Source organism: Clytia hemisphaerica, unplaced genomic scaffold (genome assembly GCF_902728285.1).
Source record: "Clytia hemisphaerica strain Z4C2 unplaced genomic scaffold, Clytia hemisphaerica genome assembly, whole genome shotgun sequence".
Classification (NCBI taxonomy): domain Eukaryota; kingdom Metazoa; phylum Cnidaria; class Hydrozoa; order Leptothecata; family Clytiidae; genus Clytia; species Clytia hemisphaerica.
This window is the reverse complement of record NW_027104166.1, coordinates 432,530-454,182: the sequence shown is the minus strand read 5'-3', so window position 1 is coordinate 454,182 and position 21,653 is coordinate 432,530. Positions and strand designations below refer to the sequence as shown.

Below are 21,653 nucleotides of genomic sequence, written 5' to 3'. Positions count from 1 at the left end.
TAATAACAATTTTCTTAATTGGATTGCCCTGATGTAAATCTCTTGATCATTTAATGAATAATTTTGTCTGCTGTATGTTGCTTAGGCGATTTTCTAATTAAAAACAAAAAGTTACTCCTCAACAATTTTAAATGCAGTAGCTATGGCAATGAAATGCTACTAGATTCTCTAATTTTATGAATCTGTGAAATTTTTACGTCTTTATAGCGTGATATGATAATATACGAGTTGCGAGTTACGAGTTACGAGTTACGAGTTGCATTTAGAACCACGAGTTGCGAGTTACTTTTTACGAGTTACGAGTTACGAGTTGCATTTTAACAAAATGAAATCGCGAGTTACGAGTTACGAGTTGCATTTTAACTCACAAAATTCGCGAGTTGCAAATTGAAAGTGCGAGTTGCAAATTAAAAGTGCGAGTTGCAAATTAAAAGTGCGAGTTGCAAATTAAAAGTGCGAGTTGCATATTAAAAGTGCGAGTTGCAAATCGAAAAGTCAGTAAGAGTGAAAATTTCTATTGATAAAAGGAAAGATATTTTTTAAATGATTAAATTATTATTGCTGCTTACTATTATACATAAGAAGAGCAAATATTTGATGGAGAAAGAAAAAAAATGTACAAAAAGTATTTACATTGCATGAGTGTAAAGAACTGTAGAGAAAAGTGCTCCCGGGCGGGGGTAATAGGTTTGGATGCGTTGTTACTAAAAAGGGTAACATGAGGTAGCGCGGGGTAATAGGGGGTAACAAGGTAAAAGGCTGAGAATGATGGCTCTAAGGGGTTGTTTCACCTACAGTAATTATAAGATCACATGTAAAACGTGTACAATCATGGTCGTAATATTTTAGAAAAAAGGGAAATTCCCACGAATTTTCAAAACTAAAAACGATTTGGAAGTGCTCTAAGTTAGGTTGGAAGGATAGAGTTTTAACGCTAGATTTAAGACTTTAGGATCTGAGGATCCAAAAGTTCAAAAATGGTCCAATACGAGGTCCAATACGAATCAGAATATAGCCTGGAAATCAATAAACCCATGGCAAATTGAAATATCCGATTAAATTTAAGAGATGGCCCAAAATCTCGCCCGAACTCCAAATTTTGAAAAACAAGGAAATAAGCTAAATTCTCAATAGATTTTTAATGATTGTAGAACAGCCATTTGAAAGCTATTGAAGCTTGAATAGGTTGTCGATTTCTATCCTTTTGTGTTATCAGCATCAAATTTATAAGTGACAAAACCCCAAATCAGTCCTTTGTAGAGTGCCTTTTTCGAAAATTTTGGGGGAAAAATAGAAAATTTTAGAAAATTTTGGATTTTCAGTTCCAATCAGGGTCACTCTTTTCGCAAATTTCGGCAAAATTTTTGAAAAAACGAGTCCCATGTAGGGAACCTCAGTGGAGCATCCCCGTCGGTCGGCAAGGGTAGGAACCCCCCCCCCCACCCCCGGGACAAAACCTTTGTTTGCTGGGATTGTTAAAGAAGCTTTATATTTGACCATCAGATCATTATTTCATAAAAGTAAGTGATTTTGTCAACACATAAGGACAATAGAATAATTGATGAGAATTGTATCTCTAAAACTGCCTTCCAAAAGTTTGCCTCTTGACAATATTTATCTATTTATATCAAAGGCATCTCATTCTGTACAATTAAAATATTTGGTGTAATAAAGCTTGCAGGTATCACACTTAAGTAGCCTGTCAATAATTTTGTCAAAAAGTGTCACTTTGTCTTGAAAATGACAGGTAACGTCTTCGTTATTAAAAGTAACATTAATGTTTCTCGATAGGAAGAAACACGCGCATTTCCTTTCAAAACTTAAAGTTATGTAATGCTCTGTTTTGTTTTCATACAAAAATGAGCGAAAAAATGTGTGATTTGAGTGGTTTCACAACTTTAATCACAAAACGTAAACAGTTTGGCCGAGTTTTCCATGCTTTGCTTTGGGTTTAGCTTTTTTTGGTGCTATTATTATTTAAGATAACAATCTCAGACTTGATTTTAATTTGCAACTCGAACTTTTAATTTGCAGCTCGCACTTTTAATATGCAACTCGCACTTAATATGGAACTCGCACCTTCAATTTGCAACTCGCACTTTTAATTTGCAACTCGCGAATTTTGTGTGTTAAGATGCAACTCGTAACTCGCAACTCGCGATTTTATTTTGTTAAAATGCAACTCGTAACTCGTAACTCGTAAAAAGTAACTCGTAACTCGTGGTTCTAAATGCAACTCGTAACTCGTAACTTGTAACTCGTAACTCGCATATGAAAAATCCTCTTTATAGCTGTATTACTGTGTGTGGGAAATCTTTCTAAGGGATACAAAGATATATCTTAATTTTTTTAGATAAATCAAAGGTTTGAAAGAGCTATTCGGACTAAAGGGAAAGATTCGGCTATAGGCTATAGTAGGTATCTGCAGCAGTGAGTTATGACTGATGGCTACTAGCGAATTTCCTACTCCTACGTAGGATTTGAAACCTGCTAAGTTTACACACACAAATGCTAGATTGAAAGTAACATTCACCACTAGATTTTTTGATAATATGCCATACGAAATGAAAGATAGAAAGAAAGACAATTCTACTTGTGCAAACAGACCCGATTTCTATTGAAATTTCAAAATTCATTACGTTACGTAACGTTTTGTTGTTTGGTAGGGATTCCATCTCATCTGAAATTTCGCGCAAACCTCAAAGCCTCAAGGCAAAGATTGAAGATTTTGCATCTAGCCTTCTATCCTACATTATAGTAATGTTGAGGTCAAAAATCTTAAAAAAACTGATCATCCAATCTTTTCAATTCTACATCAAAATTGAACACCAAGTAAAAGACTAACATACATTTAACCCTTAGGAGGCGAAAAACGTATATATACGTTTCGAAAAGGTTATTTTTTACCGATACACAGTATTTTGGTCATAACTCCTGACCACTTGAGATTCAGAGAAAAAAATCTGCTATTTTTTGTAGCTGAGAGGGAGAGCTTTCCAACAATACCAAAGTTGATACCTGAATCGTTTGTCCTGGTCGAGAAATTACCTTTGAAAGAATAAATTTCCAGAAAAAAATGATGAACTTTTTGGCCTTTTTCAAAAAAGTTTATAGCGGCTTTGAAAGGTTAAGGAATTTTTCGTAATCTCTGACTAAGAATACGTGTGGGCTTTTAAATCCTTGAGAAATGAACTTATACAATCTTCCAAACGTGTCATTTTTGGCTTCATTTTGACCTCACTGCAAAATTTGGTTTCCAAGTGCGGCTTAACTACCAACGATCATAATTTATCGAATAATCTTTTTTTTTGTTCTCTTGATAATTCCTTTATTTAAGGAGAGTGTTGTCAACGTGGAATTTATTGACAATCTAAAATTTTGAGGTCATCTTTTGATAAGAAAAAGTATAGCTGTAATCTAGATTGCTTAAATTTTTTCAAGCAAACCTGTGTAGTTTAGTTTGCTTGGATTTTTTAGCGAGTGCTTTTATTTTTAACTTATAAATCCGGCAATATCTCTATTTTAGGATAACTGCAGTATTGTATATTTTTATGACTGGAACAAAGATCGTTTCGGCTTGTTTAATTTGATTTGATTTGAAGAATCTACATTTCATAAATAAGACTTAATTCTGAAAATTTCTTATAAAAAGTGTCAACGTAATTCTTTTTGTTTTTTCTAATATCTAAAATCCGCCATAGTTTGTCGTAGTGAAGTAATTATAGAATTTGCTTCTGGTTTGAATTGCTGTGTTGTTTTGAGGTGGATAAAATATCTATTAAAAATGACAATACATAGAGATGCTTGGAGATTATTAATAACAAAATAGAGTATTCTTTTGTTTTGAAAAAGGGGAGTGTTTGCAAAGTTCATAAGTGTTCATACTGTAGTAGATTTATATGTCGTTGCATTTGCGGAGCGCCTTATCTAGTATAACCTACTGTTCCAATCGCGAACTGTGGTATTTTTTCTGGTTTTTCTTTTTAAAAATACATATGATTTGGAAGTTATAAAGGTCGTGGTTTTTTTAAAGCGATCTTATTGAATTTGATTGACTTTGAAAACATTTTATGGTATGATTTTTTTCTCATTTGTATTTTTGGATATTTTGACTTTGATATTTTTTACTTGCCATGGTATACTGTATATTACTTTAAGATTTAAGTATGTGGAGAAATATTTAGCAGGCTTTAATAGTTGATCTCTGGCTAATGAGGTAGGAAAATAAATGAGATTGTCGACTTTGTCGATTGACTCCTTGTCTTGTAAGGAATACAAATATTTAACAAACTCTAATGAATATTTTAAATTTCCCATCTTACACGTTTTTATTATTATAAGAACATCCAAAAATGTTGAAGCATTTGGACTAACTTTTTGAGTTTTATGCCTAAAAATGTTCTTAACATGTTCTTATTTTCACCATTTTGTGAATATTTTTGTCCCGTGTTTTTGGTCTGCAAAGTCTTAAAATGTTCTTAACTTGTTCTTAACATTTTGGTCATCGAAGTCTTATGTTCTTATATAGTTTGTTCTTATATAAAAAACATGTACCAGTCAGCGAGCAGAGTTTATGAAAGGCTAAAGATACCAGACTTCACCTTTTAACCTTAGGTTTCTAACTTTAAACATCTGTCTTTTATACATATAAAATCCATTCTGGAAGTTTCATGTCTTGTAATCATTTGTAGGTAGAAAAAACCTTTCTTTTTGTTTAAGGCGCAGGTTACCTGAGGAGAGCTACTTTTTTGCTAAACCAGGTCGTTGACGCACGCTTTTATGCCTTGTTTCAGGCGGGTAGAGTGCTGGTAATTTTATGAGAAAATATTGGAAACAGTTTAGGCGAGTTTTGGAAGAACAGACTAGCTTTTATCAATTTTCTTGCAAAAAATTCTCTTTCTGTTTGACTTTGAATGCACTCTACACTTTTATCATCTCCGTCATGATATGAACTTCCTAGACACTCTTGTAATTACTCAAATAAAAACTATTTTTCTAATCCCTTCATAGCCATTTTTGATAAATCATCTAACCAGATTATAAAAATGTCGATTGCTTAATACATACATCTTTATGTCATAACAAGTTAACAAGCTGCAATATATTAAAGATCTGTAAATCTCTTAGACCTTCAACGAAATACCGTGAGGTCGGGTAACTTGCATCAGTGGAGGCAAACATGCATAGCCCTCAAAATGAATAACCTGTCTGGTCATCAAAATACTTTTTTCCGACTATCTCAAAACAGCCTTGACCTTGATAATTGAGCTTTGTTGCCATGGAAATAAATGTTTTCATTCATAGAAACAAATCTCTTTGATATCATTTGCTCAAGTCTCGACCAAATACTTTACAAGAAGCAGCATACAAATGCAAGAAATCATAACATCTTTACTCTCTCAATTATAGATCTGCAAAAAATGAATATATAAACTCCAAAAAAAAAAAATACTTGGATGTTGTAGTGACTAGAAAATCAAATTGGATAACTACTTGTGGTTTCAAGAGAACGTGATACGCACGCGCATTACAAACAATCATGGCGTCGAACGTCACTTATATTTACCAATGTCCTGACATGTACAAATGCAGTAAAGTAAATCAAGGGACTCTGTTTTTGCCGCTCTTCAACGAATCTGATTGGCCACTTGCTCTTCGAGTTGTATTGTATCTGTTAACCATGCTTTGGTTTTTCATGGGCGTTGCCATTGGTAAGTAGGAGTTTGACTATTGATGGAAAATTATAGATATCCGATGCAATTTAAAAGTAGCGTTGAAAAGTAGCGACAAATTTTTATAGCCGATGATTTTTTTTTTCATTTTATCGGTATTTCCTGCCTTATTTCCTCGTAAAAGCATTGGTAAATTACTCGTCGTTAAAAAGTGATTTTTTTTGCCGACGAATTTTTATTCCATTGACGAGTTTTTCTAACTGAAGAATTGTTACCCATAATGCAAAGAACTTTAATAAAACTTGCAATTAAGTTTCTTTTTATATGGTATTCTCATCCTCGCGCAGGTGCTGATTTATTCATGTGTGCAATCGAAGTGATCACCAGTAAAACAAAAACGTTACGAGTAGCCAATGAAGAAGAAGCTAAAGGTTATGAAGAAGTTGAAATCCGCGTCTGGAATGACACTGTTGCCAATCTCACTCTAATGGCTCTCGGTAGCTCTGCACCCGAAATCCTTCTCTCAGTTATTGAGATTGTGAGCAAAGGATTCAAAGCTGGTGAACTCGGTCCTGGTACTATTGTAGGGAGTGCAGCTTTTAATCTACTCTGCATCACAGCATGTTGTGTAATGGCTGTCGATAAACCAAAGCGAATCAACTCGTTCAACGTCTTTTTAATAACGGCGTTTTTCTCTGTTTTTGCTTACATCTGGCTTTTCATGGTCATTTCTATCATCTCCAAAAATAGGGTGGACATCTGGGAAGCTGTCATTACCTTACTTTGGTTCCCTATTTTGGTTATCCTGGCATACATCGCTGATAAAAACTTGTGTGGTAATTTCGCTTTCTTGAAGAAGAATAAAGAACGAATTGAACTCAGTAAGTACCTTAAGGAAAGAAATCTTTGCGGGAAGAAATCTTTGCGGGAAGAGATTTTTGTGGAACAAATTTTGACAAATCCGTGAAATTAAATTCCGCGAAACACGAATATTCTCATGATTAAAAAAATCACCTATAAAATTGGTCTTTTTAGGGCAAAAAAGGACATATTTTAAACAAAAAAATCCTCTCAACCGCGAAATTACATTCCGCGAAACTTCCGAATTTTGAGCTGGTATCCGCGAAAATTTCTTTCCTTAAATATTATTGTTTGGGAACTATTTTGTACATGTAAATCTGTGAAGCTTTTGACGACCTTTCGGATGTCCATTATGTAATTTCTTCTTCTATTCCCGAGCCTGTATGACTTTACTAAGGCCCAGCCCCAGACCAACCCTTTTTTGGGAGTTAGAAATCACAAAAGAGCCGCAAATTACGGTCCTTTTAGACTAACATATCGTTTTGAAGTGGTCTGCAGTTTCCAAGCTCCTTGAGACAAAGTCCCTCCGCTTCCAGCCAGAATGAGGCCTCTCTGGGCGCCCCCGGGAGAGTACTGCTGAACTAAAAACATGAGGAGCTGAAATATATGATTCTTTGGGTTTAAACGCTTTAGACCACTCAGACATCTAACCTGTATAATACAAGCAATCTCAATCTGTTTTTTTTTTTCTCAGACAATATGGATTTATTAGACGAGAAAGTGTTGAAGAAACACAGACCAGATCTCATCGAATATATGAAGGTAATTTCAACATAGATAAAAGAAATGTGTACCATCGCCAGGGTATCCTTACCAACATTTTCCTTTGTAACACTTGACATCTCAGGATCTCTATAAAGTCTAAATAATTTACAAACTTATTCGTGTGAAAATCGATCTGAACACGAGCACGAATCGATTTTCCGAGGCACTTTTTATCAGTCATGTGGAGTTGTTTGGATGTTTTCTTATCCGTTATATCTTATCCATCATCAGGAGATCACATCCAACCCAGCATTAACAGAAGATGAAGCTGCAAAATTGATTGCCATCAAAATGGAACAATCGAAAAAGAAGAATTACGGATACTATCGTGTCGGCGCCCTTCGAAGTATCGGCGGTGGCCGAAAAGTGGTGCCCACGATCCCTGATAAACTGAAACCTGTGAGTTATATATTTTTTACTGTTCGGTTGTATCATTATGTTTTTGACGGTGGAGATGGTTAGTTTTTTCCATGTTCCAGATCTTTACCGATGAATACATCAAATCAGCACTTTTATGTTCTTAGACAAAACTGTAGGTTTTTTGCAATCAAGTCTCTCCTTCGTCCTTTAGAAAAAGGGGATAGACTCCCCACCCTGGCTCTGCAGAAAGATTTGATCCTTGAAAACTAATTTTCCGATAGAAATAAGCCTGTGAAATTTTTTAATAGCATTTGAAGGATTTTATATCCTTATAGCCAGTGTGCAAATCTCTTCCGTCTCAGACACAAGATTTCCGTCTTAGCGAGGTACAAAAAGAGGACTTTTCCGTCTCCGAAGTCAAAAAGTTCTGCAAGATTCGAAAAATTCTTGTCTAGTTTGTTGTGGAAAGATCATTTTAATCTGAGACCGAAAACATTTGCTTTAACCACTATAATATACACATTTTTTTACAAGAACATCTAAAACTTTTGAAGCCTTAGGATGTTCTTAACTTACTGGGTTTCAAGCCTAAAAATGTTTTTAAAATGTTCTTATTTTCACCATTTTGTGACCAATTTTACCCATTTTCCTAAAAAAACGGTTGTTTTTTGTTTAACATTTTGACCATCGAAGTCTTATGTTCTTATATAGTTTGTTCTTATAAAAAAAACGTGTAACGAAGTTTTTCCACTTTCCTATCTTTAGCTGGTATCTGATGGACCTGGTGCAAAACTTCTTGTTGACGCTGATCCACGTAAGACCGTCCTCTCTTTCTTTAGTACATATTTTTTATGAAACAACTGCACCTTGTTTTCACCGATTAGCAGATTTGATTTTTTTATTGATTTATATTTTTTATTGGGTTTCGATGAGAGGCTTGAAGCGGGACCATTATCGCTTACGGTAGCGATTTTGTTTTGGTGTCCCTCCCTCGGTGATAATGGTCTAGCGAAGAATTGGATTTGCTAATTGGTGAAAATTTGATTTAATTTTCAATGCAACTAATTATATGCTTTCATGGTCAAAAGTCAATCCAAAAAAAATAAATCGGACAAAATTGCTGACGTCTTGTTGTGTCGTTTTCTATTCATGATACGCATCACTGCAATGTGTTCCACATCAAACCATAGACCCAACAGCTGATTGGTTCTTAATGACGTAAGATCAGACTATACGTCACTGGCAACCAATCAGCTGTTGGCTGCGTGACAATGCAATGGTACATATTATGAATCGTGGTATTTCTTTTGTCCGTCTTTTTTTGGGTTCCCTTTTGGGTCTTATTTATATGTTTATATTTTCACGTTTTATTTTTTTGTTCCAGATGAGATGGAGTTTTTATAAGGTACTTTAATAATTGGTCATTTGAAGTAATAAAAAGGACGTGTTTTTTAGAAAAAGTAACCACAATTGTTTTATGACTGGTTAACGACCAACCAAATCAGATTGTAAAAACTCCATTTCGTCCGCCCTTTTGTTTTCGTCAATTTTGTTTAAATTTTATTATACGTTTGTTTTGTTTTGTTATTTTAATTTCATCTTCCATCTTCATAAATGGCGTTCTTCATTTTTCATCTCCACAACTCGCACACTCGAAAACATTTTCATTTTCATATTCATTCATTCTGATTGTTTCATTCATTCACTACTCATTTTGAGTCTATTTCATTCATTCTATTCTCTCTGATATTGATTCCTTTTTAAGTTGTTACTCTCATGTGTCGTTACACCCCCTTCTCACAGACTCACTAGAAACCGTTCCCTTTGAAAAAATAGTCAAATGAACAAATCCTCACTTCAAAATATGATGCTTTTTTCCCCATTTCCACTGAATTTTCTGACTTGAAAACAAAAGAATTGAAATCCCCATCAGTCCGTTATTTTTATCCCCGCTGACTGAAAAAATCCTACCGGGTCTGTGAGAAGGGGGTGTGTCGTTTAACGCCCTTAAATCAGAACTTTCTTAAGCTTTTCCAGCCAATAATGAATTAACAATAAAAACATTGTTACCATGAAACCTTTACCCCCTGAATAAGGCTTAGCTTCCAAACCTCTTTTGGCACCTGAGAGTACTGCTTTCTTCTTTTCGATACTGTCACTGCGTCTTTTTTTTCAAATTTTTATTTCGCGACTAATACTAACAAGTGACTTTTACTTTTTTCAACGGTTCATACATTTTACTGACTCCTACTACTACGAACATCACCGACATGTATTTTGCAGACCAATTCCGACCAAATCACAGAGTTACATTATACATTATTTCTGGTCATGGTTTTACACATTCAGTCACAACCAGGGGCTCAAATTTCACATATTCAATCTCAATCTCAGACACATTTGCCATTAAACATTGTAACACAATCCTCAAATTTCACAGATGAAAAAATAAGAGAGATAAAATTCTTAAAAATTGTCAAATTTTCGCTTTTTAATGAGATGACTGCTTTACTTACAACGTCAAAGCAACGTTCATATATAACATCCCATCGTCGATGACCATCACATCCAAATGCTACTGTATGAGCACCAAGACAACATCATTGTATAGCATCAGATGAAATGCATCTAAAGAGATTCGAAACTTTGAATGAAAAATCATCAAATCTATCTCATGGTCCAACCAAGAACTCCAAATTACACCATACAGAACCAATTACGGTCATGCTACCAAGTAAAGTCAAATGTGGACATTTTCTCAATCAATCAATCAATCAATCAATCAATCAGTCAATCGATCAGTCAATCAAAAACATTTTTAAGGCTTACGAGAGCCTTTAAATCAAAAACAAAACAAAACAAATTTTATTTACTTTATAGGAAGAAATGGAAAATATGCTCGTTTTGGAAGAGGTATATAATAAAATATAATAAAAGATAACAGAACTAATAATTCACATAATAGAAAAAAAGCTAACTACAATAAAATCAATCTGATTTTTTTTACTTTTTTGCACAAATATGCATGAAATTTGACACGAGCTAACGAACTGCTCAAAATTTCCATATAACAAATACGCTTCGGAGCAACCGCTTTGGCTTGTAACTGGCATAGAAAATATTTAAAAATTTTTACCAATTCATGTTCACTATGAATAAAACTTCAAACCAAAAAAGCCCGTAGTTTCAGGCAAAACAATCACTCAACAATTTTCCAACACGACAATTTCTGTTACATTACAAAAATAGAATTTAGACTTTCCAGCATATGTCACATCATATCAGATAATATCATATCCAATTGCATTACATGAGAACCAAAATACATAACATCTTACCAGACATAAATCTACAAATCATAACATCAAAAAGTAAATTCGTAATACGTAACTTCATTGTTTAGGGCACAATCATAACATATCAACCGGACATAACATTATATGATAACATGATCATAACATGACCATAACATGAACATAACATGAACATAACATGAACATAACATGAACATAACATGAACATAACATGAACATAACATGAACATAATTTTAGAATAAATAATATTCGTATTTTATTTACTTATATACTAACCTTTACTGCACTGGGGTAGCACATTTTTTTGATAATATATTGCACTTAATAATTAATAAGCTAACTTCGAACATTCTATAAAATTTTAATATAAATCAATCAATGTATCAGGTTTTTCAATAATTAAGTTAATCGATATTCTGCCTTGATTGAAGTACAGCCCAAATAACACTTTACTTATGTGAGTTTTAAGAGCTTCAATATTTAAGGCCTAACGCAAGGGGTCCTGGATATCTGGATTTTTTTACGGTGCCTATTCGTGAGCCCTTGTATTATGTCAGTATTATGTATGGAACGTTTTCTTATTTTATTCTCTTTTCTTTTTCTCTCTCTCTACCTTCCTTCCTCCAAATAAATCACTACTATCGCCGCCATCATTAAAAAACAAACACAAACACATCTTGTCACCATGCCAACCAACCAATAAATAACAAAACAAATACAATTAAAAAAAATTGACGGAAACCGAAAAATAGAACCTGATTCTAATACCTCAGTCACACCAAGAGTGGAGTTTGTTGCAACTGCCGTATCTGTTTTGGAAAGTGCCAAAGTCGCTCAATTAACGTTGGTCAGATCAAGAAATTTATCAGAGAAGATCACCATCAGGTAATATCATTGTTTAAAGTTCTTCCGTCTCAGATTGATCTGCTGAGTCAGCAAAATGGGCTTTTCCAGGAAAAAAATTTACCCCCAATGTTGAGGAAATTGATTTTTCGAAGTATCGAACCCCCTGGATATCCTACTTTATTAGTAAAGATATCCACTCTTAAAAATATGCTCAACCCCTGGATATCCTCTCTTATAAAGATGCTTACCCCTGGATATCGTATTTTTTACTTGAAAAGACACTTTACCCCCTGGAAGAACTCGCTTCTCCAGGCTTCTCTAATTATAGCATACTGTATGAAAGTTAGATTACGTTGTTCAACTCAGATTTATTCAAAAGTACCTGTACATAGCTCAGTACTCTCGGGTACCTAATAGCCGCCCCCCCCCCGCTAATTAATTTTTCGAAGATTTTCCACCCAGGACATTCTTATTCCAACCCCCCCGCTTATTAATTTTTGGGAACATGTTTTTGAAAGTTCCCTCTTTTGTCCTAATTCTGCTGTATTAGCCTCCTTTTCAAAAAATTTCCACCCAGGACATTTTTATTCCAACCCCCCCCCCGCTTATTAAGTTTTGAGATGATTTGAAAATTAAAACCCTGTTAGTATCCGCAATCGCCCCTTTAAAAATTTCAACATATCGATATACTTACCAAGTAATTCAGAAATAATTTTTAAACTAGAAAAGGAAAACAGTGGTTTAGCTTGGCTGTATTTGGAAGGTTTTTTAAAAGATTCGATTTCTCTAATAAATTTCTCTCCTACTTTGCAGATATGAGACTATTGACGGTACAGCTGAGGCGGGATCAGATTACATTGCCAAGAAAGGAACATTGACTTTTGAACCACAAGAAACAACAAAACAATTAGAGGTTGGTAATTGTTGTTGTTTATTTAACTGACATGCCTTTTTCTATTACAAAGTCAATATTTCACTGTTGAACAGCTCTTATGTGAGAACGAAACGAGAATACCTTATCGGCTTTTTTTACGCCGGTTCTAATTTAGTACAGGCCCTTATTACGCCAGACCACATTTTTTTTGTTTTTAGCCCGGCTCTTATTTGATTCAGATCCCCCACGCCGGCTCTTATTATGCCAGTGACGAAAAAAAAACACAAAAAAGGCTGAAAATAAAAAAAATATTAATTCGTGAAAAAATCCCCATCTGAAAACTCATCCACTTAAAGATCTTAGTTTTACATGATATAGAAATGCTGACAAAGCATTTTTCAAAATTTGTGCTCGCACGACGCGGAAAGCGATAAAAGTTTTTCTTTCTTTTGTTTAAAAATGCTGTGTAAGCATAAATGCTAGGAGATACGTTAAAATGATCTCCTCTAATGCATTCACCATTTAATTCCATTGATTAGGTTGTTATCATCGATGATTATGAGTGGGAGCCCGATGAGACGTTCTTTATCAAATTACATTCCGATGTTGAAGAAAGCAAAAATGTCGAGATTGGACCACACTCCATCGCTGAAGTCACCATTATCAACGACGATGGTGAGTCTTAGCACTGCAATCCATCTATAAATTCTTCATTGGATGGACATTTCTCATACACTGTTTTAAGTAGCTCCAATTTCTGGGTTGGTTCGAGGTTTCTTAGCGTTTCTAGCTCATTAAAAAAATTTTTCTTTGAGAACCCCTGATATTATACCATATTTATGCTCATAGGGCTTTTGTTTACCATGGTTAGATAATCCAAAAAGTTTTTTAATTTACGAGATAGTGTAAAAAACGGCTAATTTGAGGCCTTGGGCCTTAGCAACTTGGTTGCTTATAAAAAAAGTGTATAGCCAAGGCGTGTCTATTTGTGTCACAACAACTAATTTGTTTTGTTTTGTCCAGGGATTGCTAGGGATTCTAACGTAAAAACAGGAATTAAAATTGCAAATTTGAGTATTTGAGTCGTTTAAGAGGAGACACGCCGTCAAGGCGATTCTTGAAAGTTATTTGAAAGTTAGCCCATACAAAAGAAACATTTTGTGTATTATTTTGGGTAACTGAATGTTTTTGGCTAATAGTATATTTCCAAAAGTTGAAGTAACAGCGGGATTTTCTGTCCAAATGTCCTTGTCCTTGTCGACATCTTACAAACTCTGGCTATTAATATTTACTTCATAATTTGCCTTGCAAGAATTCATGATATTTATGACGTAATGTTTTCTACGGAAACACCACGGTTTTTGCCAGTAGTGGCAAGCTTTGAACAATTTTTCTCTAGTTAAAATTTTCCACTACTGTTAGTTTCCATTAAAAACATTACGTCATGAATATCATGAATTCATTTACCCTTCAACTCCCTTCAACCGGGATTTAAGGATAAAACGAATGCTCTACAATCTCAATAACTAGTAAATGATTCCATCAAAGAGGGCTTCATGATTAGAATCGCAGCTTCATAATGTCTCCAAGAATAAATAAAATTTAGACAGCTGCTTCACAATCTTTCCATTCCTTTTCTTGTAGAACCTGGTACGATTGGTTTCACCAAGCCATCACACATTGTGAAAGAGAGTTGTGGCAAAGCCGAAGTAGAAGTCGAACGTGTCAACGGAGCTGATGGAAAAGTTGAATTGGTTTGGAAAACTAAAGATCAATCTGCCCTCCATGGAAAAGATTACATCGGTGGAGAGGTATGGCAAAATTCAAATAAAGTCTGTACAAAGATAGTTCATTACAAGAGTTATAGTACATTTTTCTTTCGAGAAGAGTCTAATTTTGTAACTGAAAATACTCACGCACTTTGTTTCAAGTTTTTGATGGAAAATTTATTCTAGAAACAAATGATACTTTTGCTCGGGATCAACCTGACTTAGTTCCCAACTAGCTTGTTTAAAATTATCTGGCCAAAATGATGGTTAAAAGGTCGCTGTTATTTGTCACCAGTTATCTACCGATGCTTCACCTCGCTATTATAAAAATCTCGGAAGCAATGTGATCTTTCAATAGAAACCTAGATTGGAGTCGTTTATAATGCAATACAGTAGTATAGGCCTTATATGATAACACGATTATTGTTACGGGGTCTAGTTTGTATTAAATTTGTTCCTTCCATTACTTTTTGCTTTATTTCTACTTTGTCTGAATTATATATACTGAAAAATAATGTTATTTTTTTTACAGGGAACATTGATTTTCGAGCACGGAGAAACTGTAAAAACGATTGATATTGAAATTATTGATGATCATCAATTCGAAAAAGATGAAACTTTTATGATCGAATTTACCGACTTGAAAACACAGGGAGCGAAATTTGGACGTTTGAAGAAAACAGTCGTGACTGTCGTAAGCGATGATGGTATGTTTGTTTTTTTCCTTCAAAAATACAGCGAGTACTTAGGATCAAGTAAGTAAGTCTGCGACCGCAGTCGGAGGTGACCCGAAGGCTCCTCTTTCGATAGCTATCTACCCGAAGGTAGGGGAGGGCGCCACTCTTTCTCCCTGGATTTCTCCACTTACCCTTGATCCTTCTCTTAGTTGCTGAGCATCAAGCAGAGAGGCATCAAGTACCATTTTGGGAATCTTTGGTATGACCCGGCTGGGGGTCGAACCCACAACCTTGCGAACCGTAGCCGGATGCTCTACCACTGTACTACGGTCGCTAAGGTCACTTAGGATCAAATTTATACTACTAAAACAATTTACTATCAATTTCCTTCAAAAATGAAACACGATTGGGAAGCTAGCCTCGGAGAATTGACACATCTAGTCTTGTTTTGTTTTGTCCTAACTTTCGAGAATAAATCAAGTTGCTTATAGTGACAAATATATTGGATTTCTTTTTTTGCAAATTATCATATAATAATTTTATTCGAATTTTCCTTCAAAAATACACTGAATGTTTAGCTAGTGGTAAAAATGGAATTAATGATGTGATTATGGGAAAGTTCGGGAAAAGTGATGTTTCTTTTGATGTTTCGTTTATGGTGCTGTGAGCTGATTTTAGACATCTTGGGTTCAAGCTTTAATAAGCTGGACATAATCAGACTCCAAAAGTTATCTAAACAAAAATTCCTATACATAAGTAAGTAATCTAAATGATTAATCTTCTCACTGTTTTCGTTCTGTAGAATACCGCCGTATGTTTGACCGTGTTGTGCACATGGCCCATTTGAACATGGATAAATTTGAGTTGGGATCAGCTACGTGGGGACAACAATTTACCGAAGCGATGAGTGTAAACGGAGGTGACGTTGAAAATGCAACAGCATTGGATTATGGGATGCATTTTGCTACTTTCTTCTGGAAGGTGCGTTAATTTGTTAATTTCTAAGTGTTTTTTATCATAAATATACATTCATGCCGACATGAGTTCTTCAGTCACCAATAAGATCGAACTGTCCCATTAAAAACCCGTACATGGGGGTGGACAAACCTTTTCACGTCGAAAAAAATCTTTGAAATGTATGGATACCTTGAAAAATGGCAAGATTTTCAAAAAGCCCTTGGAAAAATTATTTTCCAATCTTTTAAGTGAGGGTGGAAGAACTACAATCAGTCTGGAACCCCCTGGAATAAAAAAAAAAGTTTTTTACCACCTGGAAAATAAATAAAAAAAACATCTGGGAAATAATCATCCCTGGAAATTCTTCTAGGATTGCGCCCATGAAATGTTTGACCACCCCTGTATGGATATAAAATGGAACGAGCCTTTGTACGTTATAAAACAGTATACAATACTAAATCCTATTACTAGTAAATTACTACACATATACAATGGTCGTCTGGAAAGGCTACGAAACCCAGCATCCAGTTTACCTTTTGAAGTTTGTCAGCAATTTATATAAAAATAGAGAGCAACATTTTCATAAAAAAGCAGCACCATGCATTTTTTCATCTGTTTTTATCTATAGGTTTTGTTCGCTTTCGTTCCTCCCTGCTCTTGGTACGGTGGATGGTTATCTTTCGTCATTATCTTGGCAATGATTGGTATAATGACTGCTTTGATTGGTGATATCGCTACCATCTTTGGTTGTCTCATCTCTCTCAAACCTGAAGTCACTGCTATCACATTCGTCGCCTTAGGTAAGATATTTACATTAAAATATTTCCCATCCATGTACAGATTTTATTTCTTCTTTATACAGAGAATTCCCGGTTATTTATTCGTGATATTCATGATGTAATGTTCTGTACAGAACACTGACTTTTATATAACCCTGGACCAAGCCATATCTGCCATCTTTGATCGGAGTTTTTTTGGAATTGGTACCCGAGGAGAAGCCATTGCAATGTTAAAAATTAACGTCTAGCGCCGCTACATCATCAAAAGAATTTGAGGAAAAGTAGACCTAGCGCTCTCGATGCATTTACACCGCTATCGAGTAGTGCCGCCATTAGGGTACCAATTTTCAAAAAACTCCGATCAAAGATTTTGCTTGACTGGGATTGAGAAGCTTGGTCCAGGATATATAAAGGTCAGTGGCACAGAAGCACAAAAAAAGACCGAATGTATGACACTAATTTTGAATTTAAGCAATAAGACTAGTGGCAAACGTCTGCACTACTTTGGGTGCTTCAGTAAAATATATTACGTCATAAATATCATGGATGTTAGGTCGAGGATTTGTCGCTTAAAATATGTCTATGATAAGGTTTTATACTGCTTGCCAGCCTGCTAGACATCGATAAGCATGCTTTCAATCGGGTATGTTAATCCGCTGCAAACCAAAAAGGAGAAATTCGACGCTCTCCACCCACTGACTCCTTTTGTGGGACTGAAAATTCGTCAGTTTCTATATTTGAAATCTAAACTCCAAAGATCGTTTTAAAGAAACGTTCTATGGATATTTTGTGTCAACTTGTGACGGAAGCTTTGATATCGTACCACCTCGCCGACTTGCGGGGCGTTATTCAAATTCTGGATTTTCTCTTTATTAGGAACCAGTTTACCTGATTTGTTTGCCAGTAAGAATGCAGCTTGCAATGAAGAATATGCTGACGCAGCTATTGGTAACGTCACTGGAAGTAACGGAGTCAATGTTTTCTTGGGTCTTGGTATCCCATGGGTCATTGCAACCATCTACCACAAAATCAAGGTAAGGGTAACGTTCATTTGAAAGGTTTTGTTTTTAAATAAGAGTGATATCGTTTGCTTACTGGTCAATTTTAATTTACAAGCTCTTTCACATTGAATTCACTGGTCAGTTTATTCACCACAATATAACAATAGGGAGACACTGTCCTGATATGAAACGGGAAAACTTATAGAAAAATAAAACCGTTAAACGGATTCTCTATCTTAATAAGTCTTCATGAGCTCCAGCTTAAGCCCATTCATCAATTCTCCTTATCAGAGTCGTTAAACTCAAATCCAAGTTTAAGAGTCATTTAAAATCTTGCTATAATAACAGCCATAATGGAATCGGTGGTAACATCTTATAGAAATCAAGTTTGCCTTAACTTCTAAACCAACTACTTGTATCGTAGAAAACTTGTGAGATCTTTATTTTTTCGTAACTATGATAATGGTCTTTTCTTTTCCAGGGCTCAACTTTCGACGTTTCAGCCGGCTCCTTAGCAACCAGTGTCGTCACATACGCCGTTTGTGCTACCATTTGTATCTTTTTACTCATCGCAAGACGTTTCATTCCCGCCTTCGGTGGCGGTGAGTTGGGCGGCCCTAAAGCGATTCGATTCGCAACGGGTGGTTTCATGATTTTCTTATGGTTTGTTTACCTCTTGGTGTCCTCGCTTGTTGCTTACGGTCATTTAAGCCCTATCTAAATTATGCGGGGTTTTATTGTGGTGAAATCTAAAAGCATGTCAATTCATCCAAACATTCTCTGAATACGCACGTACGTACAGGGAAACGTAACGAATTGTACGTCGCCACTATGTACGTCGCCACTAAGCAAAACTACGTGCGTGCTTGGATTATACGAAGATAAAGAGGACAATTTGTGAAAAAGATAACAAAACATTGTTTGTTATTGGTTGAATACATCTAAATGTTGATGAAAATGCTTTAAAAGTTACATTATGAGGACTGGGAAGGAAAACACGTGTGGTGGGGTGCTTTACAGGTGCGGGTCGAGATTGCGTCATTTTTCCGAATTTTTTGAATTGCTGAAAAGCTGGAGCTCTTCTTTTGAAAAACTGAAGAACTTGTTCCGAATTCTTCCGCCGAAAGAAAAAATGACTTAATCTCGACTTTGCGACTAGGTATGACAACTATAGAAATTTCATATCATTTTTCTTGATTCCTTGTTTGTGAAAGAGGGCAACATAATGTAAATATAGCTTTATCAAACAATTATTAGTTAGGATTAAACACACTATCATCTAGCCTTGAAGTAATTTTTCGCTCTAAAGAAATTGACTTTTAAAAGGAGGTCCCAGTGTATGGTTGCTTCAAAAGTTATTTGAATTGATTTTTGTCAGCTTTTTGACAGTTAGGGTTTGTGATCAGCAACAAAGAAATTCGTAAAGACAACTATCATTTCCTTATTTTAACAATCATATTTTTCTTTTTTCACATAAAAACGCCCTTTATTTAATTAGAGGTTTTTTCAAATTTTCACACTACTTTCTTTGTGTATATTAACTTAATGAATGTTTATTTTTTTGTTTACTTCTTTTTTTATTTCGATTGTTGTTGTTTTTTTTCATTCTTTCAATGTAATTATTATTTTCAAGGGCAATTCTAAATTAATAATCAGAAGGTTATTTTGTATAGAAAAAGCAATTAAAAATTATCTTCGTGATAAGATTTAACCACGCCATCTTTTTATTCTATTTTCGTCATTAAGTTTCTCTGTAGGGCATATTTGCCAATTGCCGCGCGGGCATTTTTTGTTCGTTTTACTACCCTAAACTCGATCCAATCCTTTTTTACACCTTTTTCTATTGTCCATTGGTGTGAAAAAAAGCTGGGGCGGTTTTAGGGTGGTAAAACGGGCAAAAAATGCCCGCGTGGTGATTGGCGGCTACGGTCAAAAAGGTGCAATTCGGAACCCAGATCAGGCACCAACGGTGACATTTCCTCGACTTTTCATAAGCAGAGAAAAGCATTGAGTTAAGCTAGAGTTGTTACTCTTGGATGAAAAAGGAAGCAACTTATTTCGTGAACGGCTTGATTTCATTTGAACGCCTCTATCACCAGGAATTCAAAAATATAGGCCGCTTGAAAAAATAGAAAGCGCTAGATTCAATCTGTCATCCTAAAAGTAGCGAATATTTTAGGCTTCGCTACGCTTTTTATTAGTTGACAATATTTGGGTTTCCTCTCTTACACTCTTCAGGCTTTAAACTCAGAGAAAAGTGTCTATATAGACCAATTGATGGAAATCTGAAGATATCTACGACCAAACATTCCCGACAGACTTTTCCCGACTATGATCAAATTTTTTGTAAACTCAAACTTATTAAGATTAATCAAATTTCTGGTTCAGATGTTCTTTTCCGCAAAATCAATCAAAACAAACATTTCCCTGATTTTCTTTTCCCGACTTATAAATAATAAAACGTTTCACCATGGATTTATCATAGAACACTGGATAAACATCAAATAAAACGGTGGAGAGCGAACTATTGTCTTTCCATTGTTTTAGAAAACAATCGATGTTCTAGCTTTGTCCGCAAAGGACAACTGTCATGACGGCTCGAAGGTCCCTGATTTTGAAAAATGATTAATAATCCCATTTCTAAAAAGTCCTGTAACTTCTTATTTTTGTATATTTACCGGATGCAACTTTGAAAATGAAAGCAAGAAAGCTTAACGAATACATTTATGAAATTAAATGTGAAAAAAACTTCATCAAACAAGAAAAATTGAGTAAAAAGCCTAGAATGACGCTGAAAATAAGGTTGGCAATATCTTTCCAAATTTTCCTGGGAAGAGCTAGGATTGACATATGTTAGACTGGAGTATCTTGGTTTCATAGTGATATGAAAATCTTTTGGAGGCACGCAGTGGCACGGTGGTTTTGGCGAGGTGGAAGTTTGAAATTTTCTGGTGCCAACATTCAATTTCTTATACATAGCATATTTGTCGCATCTTTCTCACAGCTTGAAACGTCATAACGACATATCATTAGCAATCAATTTGATGCATTTGACTCTCTTGAGAGATCTTTAAGTCTCATTTGGGAATTGTATAGCTGTGTTTTGATGAAAAATGCAATAAAAAAATTTACGAAAAATTATTAGTGAATGGAGGATGGTGAACAATAATGTCATTACTGCGGACAAGGCTAGAGCATGAGAAATCGATGAAAAACCAGCTCGTTGTGTATCCAGAGTTCTATGATAAATCAATGGTTTCACAGAGGTTATGAATTTTCTCAGACTTCTATAACAGGGACCTATAGCGACTTGAATGAGGAGGTGAATATAAGTAAATCTTAAAATCAAATAGCAAAATTTATACGATTTTACCTAGATTTGATATCACCAAGGAATTATTATAGATACTGGAAAAACAACTAGCTGATTTTTGACAATTTCTCATGTACAACCCTTGTCCGCAGTAATGACATTATTGTTCACCGTCCTTCCACCCGAGGGGTAAATCACTTGAAAAAAGGTGTACGATACTTTTTGACTTTTTGAATTGTCATTTGACTTTTTGACTTTTTGACTTTTTTTTGACTTTTTTCAAACTTTCATTTTGACCTTTTCCGACAAAAACGCCCACCGTCTTCGGGCGCCAAACATTTTCCGCCCAAATCTGTCCAAAAACGCCAACCGCCCATAAATTTTGCTCCACCCATCCGCCCATTCAAGAAACTTTTTGACTTTTTCAAAACTTTTTTTTGACTTTTATTTGACCAACGATGTAA

The 21,653-nt window shown here is 35.0% G+C and overlaps 1 protein-coding gene across 3 annotated transcripts; it reads left to right on the top strand.

Moving 5' to 3' along the window:
- The first annotated feature begins 5,407 nt into the window (after positions 1-5,407).
- On the top strand, positions 5,408-19,587 carry LOC136814210 (sodium/calcium exchanger 1-like). 3 transcript variants are annotated; one of them, XM_067070724.1, is made up of 15 exons: positions 5,408-5,711; positions 6,020-6,553; positions 7,228-7,295; positions 7,530-7,697; positions 8,424-8,472; positions 10,539-10,571; positions 11,726-11,858; positions 12,633-12,732; positions 13,233-13,368; positions 14,338-14,504; positions 14,995-15,169; positions 15,942-16,120; positions 16,725-16,896; positions 17,752-17,909; positions 18,358-18,692. In XM_067070724.1, the coding sequence occupies exons 1-15, from the start codon at positions 5,540-5,542 to the stop codon at positions 18,595-18,597; spliced, it is 2,484 nt and encodes an 827-aa protein (XP_066926825.1). In that variant the 5' UTR covers positions 5,408-5,539; the 3' UTR covers positions 18,598-18,692. The 3 variants fall into 3 exon arrangements, with proteins under 3 accessions (XP_066926825.1, XP_066926827.1, XP_066926826.1); XM_067070726.1 differs by lacking the exon at positions 10,539-10,571 and having other exon boundaries at positions 11,747-11,858; positions 18,358-19,587; XM_067070725.1 differs by lacking the exon at positions 10,539-10,571 and having other exon boundaries at positions 18,358-19,587.
- Positions 19,588-21,653: the final 2,066 nt, after the last annotated feature.